At 44.7% G+C, this 17709-nt stretch overlaps 1 protein-coding gene and 1 long non-coding RNA gene across 4 annotated transcripts in view; one reads left to right on the top strand and one right to left on the bottom strand.

The window, feature by feature from the left end:
* Positions 1–1000, bottom strand: part of NPEPPS (aminopeptidase puromycin sensitive) — a 74564-nt gene extending 73564 nt beyond the window's left edge. Inside the window, exon 1 of one of the 2 annotated variants that reach the window (XM_083582551.1) lies at positions 74–1000. In XM_083582551.1, the coding sequence (XP_083438677.1) occupies positions 74–799 (726 nt within the window). In that variant the 5' untranslated portion in view covers positions 800–1000. The remainder of the gene's footprint in view (positions 1–73) is intronic. The other variant, XM_083582552.1, reaches the window with a different exon arrangement.
* Positions 1001–1109: 109 nt separating this feature from the next.
* Positions 1110–16748, top strand: LOC310748176. Of its 2 annotated transcripts, none has more exons than XR_014541163.1 (3): positions 1110–4633; positions 9928–10025; positions 13292–15676. It is a non-coding gene; the product is annotated as an uncharacterized lncRNA (long non-coding RNA). The 2 variants fall into 2 exon arrangements; XR_014541162.1 differs by lacking the exon at positions 1110–4633 and adding an exon at positions 16607–16748 and having other exon boundaries at positions 8817–10025; positions 13292–16374.
* The last annotated feature ends 961 nt before the right edge of the window (positions 16749–17709 follow it).

The following is a 17709-nucleotide window of genomic DNA, read 5'->3' as shown; positions in this document are numbered from 1 at the left end:
ATCTTTACACACATACATACACGCGCGCGCGCTCCCCTCGCCTCGCCTCGCCCACTTCCAGCCCCGCGTTTACCTCCACGGCGGCCTCGAGTTTCCCCTCGAAGGTGAAGTCGATAAGGTCAGGCTTGAGGCAGAGCCCGTAATTGATGGGGCGCACCTCGCCCGGGAGCCGCTCGAAGGGCCGCTTCTCCGGCATCGCGGCGGCGGCGGCAGCGAGACGGCAAGAGAAGGTGGCTGAGGAGAACGACGAGGCGGCGGCGGCGGCGACGGCGGCAGCAGAGGTTGCTGCTGCTGCTGCTGCTGCTACTGAGGCGAAGGGGGAGGCCCAGCGCGCGCGCGCACTGAGGGGGAGGCAGCGACCCCCCAGTGACAGAAGGCGGAGACCGAAGCCAGGAGGCGGAGGAGGATGGGGCGGAGCAGGCCGCACCTGGCCCAACCGAGAGAGAGAAGGGGCGAGGGCCTCCCGCGAGCGAGCCAAGTTGACCTGCTGTGGGTCGTCGTGCTGCTGTCGCTGCTGCTGCTGCTGCTGCTGCCTCCGCCGCCACCCTCCTCCTCCCTCCTTAGACGGCCGTGGATAGGACTGCCTCCACTGCGCGTGCGCGCTCCAACTTTCTCTCCTCCCCTTGGCCTCGCGCGCTTGTGCCCCCTCCCGGCCGAGGAGGGGAGCCGGGAGGCGGAGGGCGCTCGCGACGTGACGCACGCGCCGGAGCGCCTGCGCGCTGGTGGTAGTGGAGGGCGGCGGCGGCAACCGCGAGGCGCCTGAGAGGAAGAGAGCTAGGAGACGTCTACCACGGGCCATTGGGATTCGCCCGCGCCTTTTCCTCCCTGTTGTTGCCCGAGCTTGGCTTTTTTCTTTCTTTCTACGGCGGGTGAGGGGGAGGGGACTCGCGTGACGGACAAGTCTCGTGGCAGAGACGTCAACTAGTAAACCGAAGCAAAGGTGGGGGGGCGGAAGGGGAGAGATAGGGGCGGGGAGGGCATGGTCGCTGCTCGCGCACGCGCATTGCGATAGAGAAGACGCTCCTTTTCTGAGGGAGGGAGGGAGCGGCGGTTTGTCGCGAGCGCATCCTCGCCTTCCGCCGCCGAGACTAGAGGAAGAAATGCGGCACGCGCGGGTCACGTGGTGCCTCCGCTCATCTCCTCGCAGCTGTCTCCCGAGAGCTTAGCGCGGCAGCCGCCGCCCCTCTAGCCTTCAATTCTCTGCAGAAATGAAGAACGGCAACGAAAAAAAGACCAGAAAAAGGCACCCCGGAAAACAACGTTTTGCAAAAAAAAAAAAAAGCCTACACGCGCCTGTACAAATAAGCATCAGGAAAAAGCATAATTAAGGAAAACCTTTGGCTTGTTGGGTTTATGGTTTTTTTTAGTTATGACAGCATAATTAGGTATTAAAGCAGGCTTTGGTTTTTTTATCCCAGATCTCCCATACGTATTTTGAGTGGGCGCAGTTTTATGTTTGGAAGAGCCGGATGAGTATTTTATGCTGAGTTAGGTGAACTGTTGAAACCTGTCTCTGCGTTGGATTGCAGCGTCAACACCTTACTGATTTCAATGGGAGACTCGCAGCCTAGTCCTATTTTAGCTGGCGTGGCTAATCCTTGGCCTGTGAGCCTAATACAGCTCCCAAGCAAAAAACTCTGCCCCCCCCAAAAAAAAAACCCAAATGATTTTGTCAGCAACAACAAGGGAGGATTAAAGTAGACACAGTGCTGGGAATGGGATCTGGGAAGTTTGACCCTCTCAACCCAGCCTGCCACCCAGATGAGCAGAGAGGGACAATTTGTATCCCCATCAGTCATATGTACATCCTGTGTGTGTGCACAAGAGTGTAAGAGCATAAGAAAACACATGCTGGATCAGGCCCAAGGCCCATTGAGCCAGCACCCTGTTCTCACAGCGGCCAACCAGATGCCTGTGGTAAACCTTATAGCAGGACTGGAGTACAATAGCACTCTTCCCTTCTGTGGTTTCTAGCAACTGAGATTCAAATGCATTACTGCCTTCAGCTATGGAGGCAGAACATAGCCATCATGGCTAATAGCTATGGAAAATCTTATCTATGAGTTTGTCAAGTCCTCTTTTACAGCCATCCAAGTGGTGGTTATCACTGTCCTGTGTAGGAGTGAGTTCCATAGTTTTATGTGCTGAATGAAAAAGTACTTTCTGTTATTTGTCCTGAATCTTTCTACATTCAGTTTCAGAGGATGTTCATGAGTTCTAGAGTAATGAGAAAAGGATAAAAGCTTTTCTGTAGGCAGAATTTTTTTGTCATGTCACCTCTTACCTATTCTCTAAATTAAAAGTCCCCAGTGATTCAACCTTTCCTCATAGGGGAGTTGCTCCATCCTCTTTATCGTATGTAGCCCAGCAGAACAGGCATCAGTTATTCTGTGACTGAAACCAAATACATGTGACTTTCTTCCTTGGGTATCTGAACTGGGACATATGGAAGTAATCCAGCGTATGAAATGGGATTTTTCTCTCTGGCTTGCACTGAGATGGTTTGTGCATGGGCTCTATACAGAATTATACACATCATGCAGCCAGAATGTTGCTACTAACTAAGGCTGCGTACACACCATATATTTAAATCGCATGAATTCCCCCAAAGAATTCTTGGAAGTGTAGGTGCTGGTTATTGTAGCTCTGTGAGGTGTAAAATACAGTTCTCATGATTCTTTAGGGAAAGCTGTGGGTTTTCCCAGTAGTGATGTATGGAAGTGAGAGCTAGACCATAAATAAGGCTGATCGGCGAAGAATTGATGCTTTTGAATTATGGTGCTGGAGTCCCATGGACTGCAAGAAGATCAAATCTAATCATTCTTAAGGAAATCAGCCCTGAGTGCTCACTGGAAGGACAGATCCTGAAGCTGAGACTCCAATACTTTGGCCACCTCATGAGAAGACTCCCTGGAAAAGACCCTGATGTTGGGAAAGATTGAGGGCACAAGGAGAAGGGGATGACAGAGGACGAGATGGATGACAGAGGACAGTTGGACAGTGTTCTCGAAGCTACGAACATGAGTTTGACCAAGCTGTGTGAGGCAGTGGAAGACAGGAGTGCCTGGTGTGCTCTGGTCCATGGGGTCACGAAGAATCGGACACGACTAAACAACAACAAAATGGGCTTTAAATGTATGGATTGTATGCAGCCAAAAAAGGAAGTCCTGAGCTCAATGGGGCTTACTCTACTGAGTAAATGGAGATATCATATTGCAGCCTTAAGTATTAATTTGTTGAACATTAAACCTGGCTTAATAGGAATCTAGGTTACCCAAAGAGCCTCTCCCCTGCCTTTTCTTGAAACCTGCAGAAGTCAATTCCATTTCCATTCCACTTTTAAATGTTTACCATTTCCCTCTGAATGAACAGAATAATCTGGAAACCTGTAATTGAACCAGGAACACTTGCACATCTCCCTTCTGGTTATGACCACTAATCTAATTAAAATCTCAAATGCCAGCAAAATAAAAAGTAGCGATCATGTCCCCTCTGGGATATCATACTATCCCCTTTATCGGGGTTGGGGAAAGGCAAGGGGTTTTTATCTAGGGAACAGGAAGGGAATTGGGTGGTTTAAGTTCCTGTTATCTCTGAAAACTGTGTTTTTCAGAAGGTTTAATTTCAGTTCAAAGTGCTATCTCGCTGTTTTAAATATAAGTTAGCACAGAGCATGAAAGACAGAGAAAGAATACTAATTTAGCACAAGTCCTGAGGCAACGCAACAAGAATTTGGGGCAGGCAGGTGAGAACAAAGATTCTGAAGTGTAATTCGAAGACAGCTGATAAAAATGGGTGTAGTAATATGAACCAGCTCCTCATGAGATAAATGGGCGTTTCTCTTTTCTAGGGAAATGCAGTAGATTATCTCCAGCTCATATATATGAGTATTCAGTAGGCCTCAGCCTTTCCACAGATTCAGACTACTGAATCCTGCTTGGCAGGCCTGCAGCCAAACTCTGACTGGCTAGCAGTCTAGGACTGCCATTTTTCAAAAAGTAAAGACCAGGACATCCCAAGCTTTTTTTCCACAAAAACGTGATTTTTCAATTGACAGTTCCCATCAGCCCCAGTCATCATTGCCAATAGCCAGGGATGACGGGAGTTGTAAGTTTAGGGTGGCCATGTGTCTTACTTTACAGAGGACCATTCTCTGTTTGAAGGGCTACCTAGCCCAAGTCCAGCTGAAAGATAGGGAAGAGTTGCCTATCAACAGTGAACAGCACCAGGCAAGCAGACGTGTACCTACTCAGTCACTTTGTCTCAGTCTTCCCTGTATGGTGAGATGTATTGTATTTCTATTTGAATTACAGTAATTTCTCAATTTGCATTTATTTCTCAATTTGCATTTTATACAAAACTGTGTCCTCATTTTCTGGTGATTTATTTCCTCTTTGGGGCAACGCTAAGTGATGGTTCATTGTTCATTATAGTAGCCCTCTGCAGAGAGCCCCTGCCATCTATCATCCTAAAGAGAGAAAAACAGACGTACAAATATGAGAAGCCAGTGGATCTGGGTTGCATTTGGGATTAAATATATGTCCTGGATCTGAGAAAGACAAAGATTTAGAAGATCCGCTATTGACTCCAGTGGACCCAGGTCCATGAGGGCAACTGGAATTCGCTGTACCAAGTAAAGTGCCCAGTAATTTATTTTTAAGTTTCCCCCAAAATCTCAAAGCCCCACTCTTTTCTGTTCTACACATCCTTCCGTAATCAATTTCAGTATAGAGACGGTATCCTGGATACTTTTCTATCAATTAGCTTTCTGTACCACTCAGCCAATCTCAATCCGAAAGGCTTGCTTTTGTTGCCAGGAGCTACCACCCCTCTGCCTCCATGCAGAATATTTTTCTGTATTTTACCTAACTGTGCAGTTCCCCACCTCCCTTCTATGGTCCTCAGGAGAAGGATTTAAACCAAGTGAAGAGAATCAAGTTTACCAGGGAGTCACATGTTAGAAAACTGAACAAGATCCTCAGTTTCAACTTGCCTCAAGAAATGAAAAATCTACGTTCCTTGCTTGAAACTACTTCATCTCCAGTTGTGTTCTGCTGTAATGACTGCCAGTAAGGAAATATTTTGCTTCTTGAAAGTAGAGAGAATTATGAGAAGCAAATATTGATGCTTATTGCTTGGAGTACAGCAACCACAATTGTAGAGGGTTTGACATTGGAAATCACTTCTGTGGATGGTTGTATGATACCCAATATTTAAAACAAATTTTCTGCAGCATCCCTCAAAGAAGCAACAACTCCGCTTCATCTCTTTTTTTCCCAATGATATTTATTCAAAATTTCAAAAGTACATATATAAAAAAAAGAAAAATACAACATAAAAGCAAAAAGATAAAACATAAAGAAAAAAACAAAGAAAACACAATTCTCAAATTACATCTTTTCATCTGCTTGTTTCTTGACTTCCTCACACCTCCCTTTTTGTATTCTAATTTAATTCATTGTTTCAGCAAATTCTTCCCATATTTCTCAATTCTTATTTAAATATTTTGTCTTAACAGTCTGTCTTATTTAATTAACTCAACAAATCCTTTCCATCATTTACCATGTTCTGTTATTCAGTTTACCTTAATTTGTTTAACTTTATCTTACCTTAAAAACTTTAAAATTCAAAATTTAAACCATATTTATACATAAATCCTTAAATCCTTTTTACTAATGCCAAATAATTCCTTTCCAACATTTTCCCAAATATTTCATTAGTATTACACTAATTCCAAAAATAAAAAGAAATTCCCTTTTTATAAACTTTTTTTTTCTCTAGTTTTTGTCCAACGTCCCTTCTTCCTGGTCTCGGGTTATGTTAGTCCTTTCTGTCCATATCCAGTCCATCAACCTGGTGACCTTATGTCCGAGGCCCTTAAGTCTCTTCTATGCCCCTTCTGCTGATTTTCTTCTTCTTGTTTGTACTTACACTCTTCCTTGCCCTTTGTTGATTTCTTTCTTAATTTCTTCCCTTTCTCCTTGAGAAGTAGGTCTCTGGGGAGTTCCAACCGGTAATAATCTCCATTTTCCTTCATCAAACTAGCCCATTCCCCACAGTCCCAGTCCCCATCATCGTCGTTATAATCCAAAAGGTAGTCTTCCAAAAAATAATTGTCAACATGTTTCATAGTCCCACCGGAGGTAGGAGCCTCCTTAACTCCAGGCACTTCCAAGCCTACTTCAAGTTCAATCTTCCAGTACAGCAACTTTTGCTCCTGCAGGGCTTCAGCTCTCTCCATTCATGTTGCTTGAGATACAGTCACAGCCTCCTCCATCTTCAACTGCCCTTGGACTTGCCCAGTCGAACCAGTTTCCTGAATTGGTCCCTGTATAATTTCTTTATCTTTGTTTCCCGTTAATTCATATTCACTGGCTACGGCAGTCATCAAGTCCAACTTCTCATTCATCAAATTTATCCTCTCATGCAACTGCTCCAGCATAGCATTTGTCTTGCCAAGGGCAGACACCAAAACTTCCTCCCAGCACATTTCTATTCAAGGTCAAACGGCTGGTCCCATGATCTCAATCTCGCAGCTGTAAGGTCTCCAAATAAACTGCAGCAACAAACTGACAAGCTCCCTCTAGGGGACACAATTTCTATTTGTATCCATCTTTGAAACGTATCCAGCAAAGGAAAGTTACTTTCGATTTTCGAATACTTTGTTTCTTTAAAATGCAGAAAGCAGCGTTGAAGTTAATTTGTTTCTCTTTCTTGACTATCTGTCAAAATGCTCCACTTTCAATCAATGGACGTCTCCATAAATTTCTGTCCTCACACCCCGTTCCCAGGTTTGGGGCGATGGAAACTTATTTTCCTTTACTCTCTCTCCTGCAGGCTTAAACAGTCAAATTCCCCCCCCCCCTTTTCTCCTGCTTCCAGGGGGGGTTTATTAGTTGTAAATGCAGGAAATTTCAATCTTTAAAACAACTTTCCCGGCTATTAGATTGCAAGGTTTTTGCTTCAGTCTATTTACAAAAAGCGGAAGGCGGACTTCCTGTTTAGACCTTCCCGCTTCGGTGCCTAATTCAAGAGTTTCTTAGTCCAATTTTCCGTTTTTACTCACAGGTACTTGTTTAAAATCCAATTGTCAACAGGAAAAAGTCAGCGCTCTCCGGCGATGGCTGTGCGGCTTCCCTCCGTGAAAGTAGCAGTCAGTTCGCAGCACTGTGCTGCTCACCCCACTTCGCTCCGGAACCCCAAAATGGGTTTCCCCGCGAGTAGGGGAGGCGCTTTTGGTGCTCTGCCGAACCCCACGTTCCCAGGCTCCTCCGCCTGGGATTTCTAGCGGGTCCCCGCCTTCGCCGCGGCGGGAAGACCCAAATTCCACGGAGCCCATTCCTCCGATCGGAGGAACTCTGCCATTCGCCGATGGCGCTAACCCGGAAGTCCCAACTCCGCTTCATCTCCAATTCCCTAGCTGCATCTCAAAGCACGTTTGGAAATCTGAGCAATGAAGATACTGTAAGTCCAAAATATATTAAGAAATGTTGGTTGAAGTAAACAGGTTTGCCCTTGCGTCTCATTAATTCTGGGGTCTGGGGCCCATTATACAGGGATGCGGGTGGCACTGTGGTCTAAATAACTGAGCCTCTTGGGCTTGCCGATCAGAAGGTCAGCAGTTTGAATCCCCGCGACAAGATGATCTCCCGTTGCTCTGTTCCAGCTCTTGCCAACCTAACAGTTTGAAAGCATGCCAGTGCAAGTAGATAAATAGGTACTGCTGCGGTGGGAAGGTAAACAGTGTTTCTGTGCTCTCTGGCACTCGTCACGGTCTTTCGTGTGCCAGTAGCAGTTATCTTTCCACAAGGGCCAACATTGATGCCGAAATTCAGCGTTGCCTGAGCTCTGCAAGTGCAGCTTTCTCCCAATGGAAGTGCAGAGTGCTTGAGGACCAGGACATTCTCAGGGAAACCAAAATGTTTGTTTACAAAGCTATTGTACTACCAACCTTACTATATGCTTGTGAAACATGGACCACTTACAAACGCCATCTCCAGCTCCTCGAAAGATTCCATCAACGGTGTCTCTGAAAATTTTTACACATCACATGGGAAGATAGACGAACTAATATCAGTGTACTGGAAGAAGCAAAGATCACCAGTGTTGAAGCAATGATTCTTCAACATCAAATTCATTGGACTGGTCATGTGCGGATGCCTGATGATCGTCTTCCAAAGCAACTACTCTATTCTGAACTTAAAAATGGAAAGTGTAATGCTGGTGGTCAACAAAAGAGGTTTAAAGACTGTCTCAAGGCAAATCTTTAAAAATGTGGTATAAACACCGATAACTGGGAAACACTGGCCTGCGAGTGCTCCAATTGGAGAACAGCCTTTACCAAAGGTGTCATGGGCTTTGAAGACACTCAAACTCAGGACACAAGGGAGAAACGTGCTAAGAGGAAGGCATGCTTGGCAAATCCACACCGTGATCAACTCCCACCCAGAAACCAATGTCCCCACTGTGGAAGGACGTGTGGATCCAGAATTGGCCTCCACAGTCACTTAAGGGACTCATTGTTAAAACCATGTTTATGGAAGACAATCTTACTCTGCTATGAGTGATCACCGAAGAAGAAGAAGAAGAAGAAGAAGTCATGCTGGTCATATGACCTGGAAAGCTGTCTGTGGACAAACGCCGGCTCCCTTGGCCTGAAAAGCGAGATGAGCGCTGCACCCTATAAGTCACCTTTGACTGGGCTTAACCGTCCAGGGGTCCTTTACCTTTTTCTCTTTTTTTAACCTATACTGGCAAATATATCTATTGGGTTTGGACTATGCACTCTAAATACTTTATTAATGTTTAATGTTTTTATATATATATATGTTGGAAGCTGCCTAGAATGGCTGGGGCAACCCAGTCAGATGGGTGGGGTACACATAAAATTATTATTATTATTACCGTCAGCTCAATAAATGGCATTAACTGCATAACCTCCAACATTTTGATAATGAAAATAGGGACGTCGTATTCCATAACAATATTTTACTATTTACACCCCACACATCTTACTGGGTTTCCTCAGCCACTCTGGGCAGCTTCCAACATATATAAAAACATAATAAGATATTAAACATTTTAAAACTTCCCTATACAGAAATGACTTCAGGTTGCTCAGGGGTTGGATAACTTCATACCCTCCAACATTTTTGTAATGAGAATAGGGACATCCTAAGGGAAAGTGGGACAATTCAGAAACCGGGATGGCTTCTCTAAATCAGGCACATCCCTGGAAAATAGGGGCACTTGGAGGATCTGTAACTGGTCTACTAATTTGGTAGACTCAGGAGCCCACCATAAATCTCTTTAGGTACCTCAGGGGCTAGGTGTGAATAATCTGAAAGGGAAGTGTGAACCTCTAGGGCAGTTCAGAAGAAGTGCTGTAACTTTTGAGGCCGATCTTAGGCTTCTGTTAAAATACAGCAATAGTTCCCCAAGAAAATAGTTAATTTGTTCCTTGTCTGAGTGTAACATCGGCTTCTATTTTTGTCAGTGTGAAATCGGGCCTGGAACCATTCTAGTCTCTTGACTGGATTTCCTTAACGTTACAGTGATTACTATCTGTTTATGCTAGAGCCAGTTGCTTCTGGTTGGTTGTTTTTTTCCTTGCCATTTTGGTAGAATAGCCATGATTCCATTCATCATGTGGCTCACTGGTGATGAAAAGTTTCTATTTTAGGTTGACATTACAGCTGCAGAGACACCTTATTAAATACAAGCAGAACTTCCTCGTTGGCAGATGCCAACTAGCCATGGCTAAGGGTGCTGACTAGCCATGTCTTACAGCAGAAATGAAACAAAAATCTAGTAGCATATGGTCTAGAATAGCAGTGATCCAGTGACAGCAGTGACCCCTTCTAAACCAAGGTAAGACACTTCGGTACTAGGCATTGATAAAACTGAAATGCTTGTTTCTTTGCAAAGGAAGAAGATAGGGAGAGAACCACAACAGATGGAGGCCACACAACTTCCTCTCCCAGTGGAGAAGCAACTGTGACAGCAAGGACCCCTTCTGAAATAAAGTATGGCACTTTTCAGTTTAGTAAGGTGCTGTTTGTAAAACTGCAGTGCTTAAGTATCCGCAGTATCTTTGCAAAGGTGAATGGGCATAAAACAAGAACAATTTGGCCACACCCCTGTGACCTAGCAACCACATCAGGTCCAGTGGAAATTACTAGGGTTACCAGACATCCCCAGTTCCCGGGGACAGTCCCCAGATTTGCAAATCTGTCCCCGGACAAGTTCCATCCTCGGAATGTCCCCAGATTTGCAAATCTGTCCCTGGGAAACGTGGCAGCGGCAGCCTCAGCAGCCCGGAGCCAGCCTGGTAGCACAGTTGGCTCTGGCTGGCTTCAGGAGCTGCTCGCTGCCATGACACCCACCATTTTTCCTCACTGGAAGTCCCCATATGATGTGTCTTGTGCGCAACACATCATTTGGGGACTTCCGAAGAGGAAAAAAGGCGGGCACCACAGCAGCGGGCAGCTCCTGAAGCCAGCCAGAGCCAACTGCACTACCAGGCTGGCTCTGGGCTGCTGAGGCTGCTGCTGCCACTGCCAGAGGGGAACCGGGGACGTCCGGTGGTACAGATCTCCTTCCCCCTTCCTCCTTTGTTGTGACTGATCAGGGGAGGCTCGGGAATCGTGGGTGGGCGGCCGTTGCCCAGTTTTTAAAAAAACTCTGTGCATTTATGTTTCACAGGGTGCAAAAGAAGGGCTTTGCACCTTTATACAATATGCATGTGTGCTTGGGCCCAGGGTCTTTTGCCTCACCATCCCCACTACTGACTCCCTGTTGCTACTGAGCTTCAAAAAAAAAAAAAAAAGTGTCCCTGGATTCATTGAAAAAAATCTGGTAACCATAAATTCACCACTATTGCTTGCTTGGTTCCCTGAAATGCACTTTACACTACATACAGAAGAAAGGGAAGGGTTTTGTTTTGTGATGATAATTATTATTATTATTATTATTATTATTATTATTTATTTATTTATACCCTGCCCATTTGGCTGAGTTTCCCCAGCCACTCTGGGCGGCTCCCAATCAAGTGTTAAAAACAGTACAGCATTAAATATTAAAAACTTCCCTGAACAGGGCTGCCTTCAGATGTCTTTTAAAGATAGGATAGCTGCTTATTTCCTTCACATCTGAAGGGAGGGTGTTCCACAGGGTGGGCGCCACTACCAAGACGGCCCTCTGTCTGGTTTCCTGTAACCTCACTTCTCTGTTTTGTTTTGTCTTTGTAAAATAGATTAATTACGCCATTGTATTATTACTATGAGAAGGGATAAATAAAAATGTCTTTACAGACCCTTCAAGTGTCCCTATTTTCCATGGGCAGATGCAGATTTACAGAAACAGTCCCAGTTTCTGATTTGATCCTGGAATGTCCCACTTTTCCTTAGGACGTCACTATTTTCACCGCAGAACTGTTGAAGGGTATGGTAGGACATCCCTATTTTCATCGGAGAAATGTTGGGGGGTATGGAGTTATGCCACCACCGAGCCAACCTTTAGAAGACATCTGAAGGCATAGGTATAGGGAAGTTTTTTAATGCTTAATTATGGTTTTATATTTGTTGGAAGCTGCCCAGAGCGGGGGGGCAACCCGGTCAAGATGGGCGGGGGATAAATAATAAAAACATTTTTATTATTAAGGAATAGGACAAACCTATTTTTATCAGATAAATGTTGTAGAGTGTGTTGTTAATACATACATACGTAGTACAACATTCTGTTGAAATGTTCTGCATTCTTGGGATGGAGCTGAAAAGGGCTGATAGTTGAAGTTCCTGAAGAGAGTTGTTAGCACCTTGGGGGAGGGGCGCCAATTGCATGTTGCTGCAGAGGTCAAATTTGCTTAGAGAGGCATCTTTTCACCTTCCATTAAAAAATAGCCTCCACGCATATTCTGGCCACAGTCTGTGAGCAAGTTATAGGCCTCCTGTGTTGGAAGGCATAAGCTTTGGTTTGGCACAGTGCAAGCACATTTGGAATAGATAGATCTATTCCTGGAATAGGTTGGCTTCTTGTTCTGCCTCAATCAAGGGATGTTTGTTTGTTTCAAATGGCTTATTCAGATCTCGAGTGTCTGTCCGTTTAAAGACCGTAGCCTGAGAAGAGCAAGGGATCCGTCGTGCTGCCTGAGCTTTGCATTGCACTGCAGAAAACTGAGTTGTTGTGAACTGCAAAAACTCTAAGAATGAGGCTGTTCCTGCCATGCTCTGCCAAGTCACTTGCATCTGTCACGTTGGGCATGTTAGCGGTGGAAAAATAAATTTCAGATTTATAAATATAAAATTCAGGACCAGAATAGAACTGGGAAGGAAGGGTGGTAGTCAATGAAGTTTTATTTACAGTAAACTCATTAAACATGACTAAGGTAGGTCCATTCATTTCAATAGGTAAGTTGAATACCACCCAAAATTTTGCACAAAATGCAAAATTCAGAATTCATATTTTGAATCTTAAAAAGTATCACTTTTAGACATTTGGCAGCACTCATAAAGCACACTCATATGGGAATTTTGCCCACTGAACACAGAAGCACTTTTTTCCAAGTAAACATAGATAGGATTGCATTGCCTGGCTGCTATCCTATATTGTACATTGTTACCTGAGAGTTTGTTCCATTGAACCAAATTGGAATTGCTTTTGAGAAGACATGTGTTGAATTGCACTGTGAGGCAAGTACGGTACTTCAAAATTAATCAGCTTAAAGAGATGTGATTCGGCTTATGGTTTGACTTAGTGTGACATGTGAACTTGGTCAGTGTTTTAATACCTTGGTTACATCATCCTTTATTGCATTCTCCAAATCTCATAGTATTCATAATTGCAAATTATGGGGAGGGCAGAGGGAGCTCTGCAGCAGGGGTAGAATTCAGGTTGGAAGGAAATAAATAAATTCTATAGCACGTTCAAGTATTCAAAGCACTTCATGTGCATTATCTAGTAGTAATTCTTCCAACAACCCTGTAAGGTGTGTCATCATTATTATTCAACCATCTTGCAGATGAGGAGGGAGAGGGTGGCAGAGGAGAGATTCAGAAAGCGCAAGCACATCTAAAACAAATCACTCCTCCTCAAGAATCCTGGAAACTGTAGTTTGTTAAGGGTGCTAGGAAATGCAGCTCTGTGTGGGGTAAACTACAGTTCCCATGATTATTGAGGGGGGGGGAGAAGCTGTGTGGTTCAAATCTCTGGTGTTTACATAACCTTCCTGATTCTTAATTCAAGGTGCTGCCTCGCACCAGCTTGTTTTGATCTGTCTCTTAATTAATTTCAGCTTTGCAAGCCTTTGCCTTCGTTCCCATCACCTAGACCACAATGGAAGTATTGTTGTTTTTCTGATGGTTTGCACCTTGGAATGACATCCATATGGTGCAAAATTCATATGCCATGCACCCTGAGAAATTGAATGTAATCGGGGTCAGGCCAAAGTTGGGCAACGGCTGTGCACTGAATCATCCCAAGGAAATGTCGTTTGGTGCGTGCAACTCCCCATGCTCAATATCCTGCCAGTAGTTGCATAAACTGAGGCCCCGGAGGAAGGTGTGGCTGAAATACGTTTGGGAGCAGGAAAAGTCTTGTGAGCACTCGAGTTGGGGAGCAGCTCATTGAGCAGCCTGGGAAACATATATTTGCTGCAAACGGAAACAAGGTCCTAAAGTAATAACTGCAGAACATGCCCAGGCAAAAGGTCTCCACTCCAAAACACACACAAAGAGAGACGCAGAAAATTTCAGAGCTGCATGCGGCCAGTGTTTGTTGAGACTTGAAGAAACCATGTTTGTTTCTTTGATTCTGAAGCCTACACTTTGCTCCGCGCTGCCAAAAGACTGTTCTTTTGGCTTTGTGCCTCTCTGCATATTTCCATCTTTCCTATCTTTCGCAAGCCACTATTGAGGAAACACAGGTTGAAGAGGGCAGTCCTTAACTTCCTGATAGATGCCAAGGTTGGTTTCAAACAGCAGCAAACTCTTTCAGCTACCTGACACAGAACTCTAATCTTCAGAACCTCAACTTTTAATTTCTTTAATTTTTAAAGAGCAAGTTAATAAACCTTAACACTGTGAAGATACAACGGGGGAAAAAGAGAGCAATGTATTGTTACACACCATCCCAATCTCAATGGGTGGTGCGAGATTCCAAGGGTTGCAAGTGTGTTTACTTGGTCTGTGTTCCCTTTTCAGGACAACGAGACACAACAGAGACTGCAGTGTCTTTATGAGATATGGTTTTATTTACACATATATACAACCTGCACCTAGATGGAGGGATTGCAGAGCATTCACTTCCTATAAGAGTCTGACGTACCTCTTAAGGGCAGCACTGGATTCTAAAGACAGCAAAAAGCCACCTTCTGTGTCTCTTACTTCCAGGCTGCCATCCCCAGTTCTGCCCCTCCCTTTCCTTCTCGCTGCTAACAGACTCCAAGGCCCTCTTCCAGCCTGTCACTCAAACTTGAAACCCTCAACTTGGTCTTTGCCTCTGCCCACTAGCACCCAGCAAAGAAGGGGCCCCATGCCTTCTTGCCCAGCAGTCTTGCCCTCTGATGGTGTCTTTGATGGGCCTACACTGACCTTTGTTGCTGCTAATGGCCCATCCAGTTGGCTCTGAAGAGCTGGATTGGCTCTTTAGCATAACTAAATGCAAGGGACCTTGCCATGTTTGGCAAAGTTTAATCAAAACTTGATTATTTCAAGCTTTTACTGAATCCAGGAATTATGGGGAGTCTGCCCCCACCAATTCATAACAGTATTGTAAAAATACATTTTTTTTAATATAAGCAAGCTTTAAATTTATCTGCTGCGTGATAAGTTTTGTTTCGATATGGGCTCTTTTTCAGTGTTAGTTTCTCCTTCTCCTCCTTATACAGTGGTACCTCGGATTACAGACACTTCAGGTTACAGACTCCGCTAACCCAGAAATAGTATCTCGGATTAAGAACTTTGCTTCAGGATGAGAACAGAAATTGGGCGGCGGCGGCAGCAGGAGGCCCCATTAGCTAAAGTGGTACTTCAGGTTAAGAACAGTTTCAGGTTAAGAATGGACCTCCAGAACAAATTAAGTTCTTAACCCGAGGTACCACTGTATAGGCATTTTATTGATTTTTAACATGTTACAAAGTTTCACTTTATGTTTAATGGATTTGTTTGTATCTCTTGCATCATATTATTGTTTGTTTTGCTTGACATATTGCCGTAGCGGAGAACCTGTGGCCTTCCAGATGTTGTAAGTCTCCAGTCCCCATCATCCCTGGCTAGCCTGGCAATGATCAGGGAAAGATGGGAGTTGTAGTCTTGTAGGTCCCCTGCATCTTGCTCCAGGGTGAACTTACACATCTGGCAATACACACTTCACTAGTTTCAATGCCTAGTTCTTGGCCAGTTCAAGCAACCTGTACTCACTCTTGTCCTTGAAGGCCGGAAATATACATATTGTTGTCTGCAGCAAAAATGTTTTGCTCATGGTAACTATGGTTTATTCAGTGGCAAAGCTCAAATCAAGTTTTTGCTGAATTGGCAGCCAGATACGGCACTCCTAGGTTCCAAGTTGGCATGCCTTACTTCCTTCGTTTTAGGTGAACGTTTGCATGAATGAGTGATGCTGAGATGCTCTGTTGCCTGTGCCCTAAATAAAACTTGGAGCTCGGCCTGCCTCTTCAGAATGCTTGCACAGAAGTGTAGTTTGTCTTTGTTCCTGCCCAGCGATACCACAAATCTGCGGGGGATAGTACTGAAGTTAGTCGCATCATATGTAGAATCCTGCTCCAAGCCTCCTTCTCTCATACTTCCTCCTCCCACCCCCCACTGTTCATCAGCTGTGAAAAATGTCTCTGTCGCAAGACTTGTGAACGCCATAAATCCCCAGCTGGGATTTGAAGTCCAGCGGGCAAGTCAACCCTGCCCTCGGTAGCAGCAGAAAAGCAGTTCTGTTCCAACAGCTACAAAAAAACTACTGGAAGGTCTCCAGCTCTGTCCTCGGCAATTGAGAGAGTCAAAGTGTGAAACCGCTGGGTGCTCGGCAACTTGGAGCCAAAGAAACAGGATCTCTTTTGCTGGAGTCAGCAAAAGCAGGTGCCAGGTGGCATACCCACTAAACAAGAGGTGCCCAGGATGGTATGCTTTTGTAGGACATGACGCAGACAACACTTGGGTCACACCACACCTGTCCTTGCCTCAGTCTCAATCTTCTAGTCCCCAGTTATTTTTGGTTCTAGTTTCCAAACATTCTTAGCTGGGGAATGGGGTAGGGTAAATACAAGAGCAGAATCCATTTAATTTAATAATTGCTATTCCTGGGCAATTACCTAATTCACCACCACAAACCCACAGTGAAATTAAATAATAGATCCACCTGTTGACTGTTCAGGGAATTGCCACAAAATGCATTTCAATACAGTGGTACCTCGGGTTAAGTACTTAATTTGTTCCAGAGGACCGTTCTTAACCTGAAACGGTTCTTAACCTGGAGCACCACTTTAGCTAATGGGGCCTTCTGCCGCTGCACCATCACTGCACAATTTCTGTTCTCATCCTGAAGCAAAGTTCTTAACCCAAAGTAATATTTCTGGGTTAGCGGAGTCTGTAACCTGAAGTGTATGTAACCTGAGGCACCACTTTATTCTTCAGTAGTGTCCAGTTAATCCCAGTACATTTTAAAGAAAGCCACACACGAGCCTGCTGGTTAATATATTAATGACACTGAAGAAACCGTCTTCTAGAGAAGATGCTATTATTATTATTATTATTATTATTATTATTATTATTATTATTATTATTATTTCTACTACTGCTGCTGCTGCTTTTTTTCTTTTTTCTTTTCGCAGAACAATTTCCAACTGCAAATACTCACCGTGATAATAGCCAATTTTAAAAGTCATAAAACTAATGGAACCACAAGGTTAAATGTTTTAAATAGCCTGTAGCAAGTTAATTCAGAATTATGGTTTCGCAGAGCTTCCTTCTCAGTCCTTGATAAATGTTCCAAGCCTGTCCAAACAGCCTGGTCCTTACTTGCCATTGAAAAGAGCAAAGCGAGTTGCCAAAGAGTTCTTGAATGGGGAGTGCCGCAACAAAAGCATAACCACATAGTCTGAGGCTTCAGCAATGTCATTTGAAGCCTAGGTGGCCTGGATTGCTGAAGCACCTCGTTCCAGCTACAGCAATTGTGTACCCCTTCCTGGAAAGAGAGGACTTGGCAACGGTGACCTATGTTTTGGTAACCTCCACACTGGACTATTGCAATAGGTGTGGGAGGCTTAAACAAAAATGACAGCATTGGGGGGAAGAGTTAATTGAAGGAGCTATTATGTCAGCTCATATTCTATTTTTATGTCAGCTCACATTTGTAGTCTGACGTGGCACAGCCCAGACACAGATTTACCACCTGAGTAAGAAGTGGGCCTTAGAGAGGCATCTGAAGAATCCCTGTGTAACATCCCCCATCCATCCCTGTGCTGACCTCTGCTTCCAAACAACATACTTCCTTGTTGAGTCAGATGAAACTGAAGGGGAAATTGCTTCTGAGAGCCAGTGTGGTGTAGTGGTTAAGAGCGGTGGACTCGTAATCTGGTGAACCGGGTTCGATTCCCCGCTCCTCCACATGCAGCTGCTGGGTGACCTTGGGCTAGTCACTCAGTCTCTCAGCCTCACTCACCTCACAGAGTGTTTCTTGTAGGGGAGGAAGGGAAAGGAGATT

The sequence above is a fragment of the Podarcis filfolensis genome, assembly GCF_964270895.1.
Source record: "Podarcis filfolensis genome assembly, chromosome: 13".
Taxonomy (NCBI): domain Eukaryota; kingdom Metazoa; phylum Chordata; class Lepidosauria; order Squamata; family Lacertidae; genus Podarcis; species Podarcis filfolensis.
The sequence above is the reverse complement of the archived record's forward strand: the minus strand, read 5'-3'. Positions and strand labels throughout refer to the sequence as shown.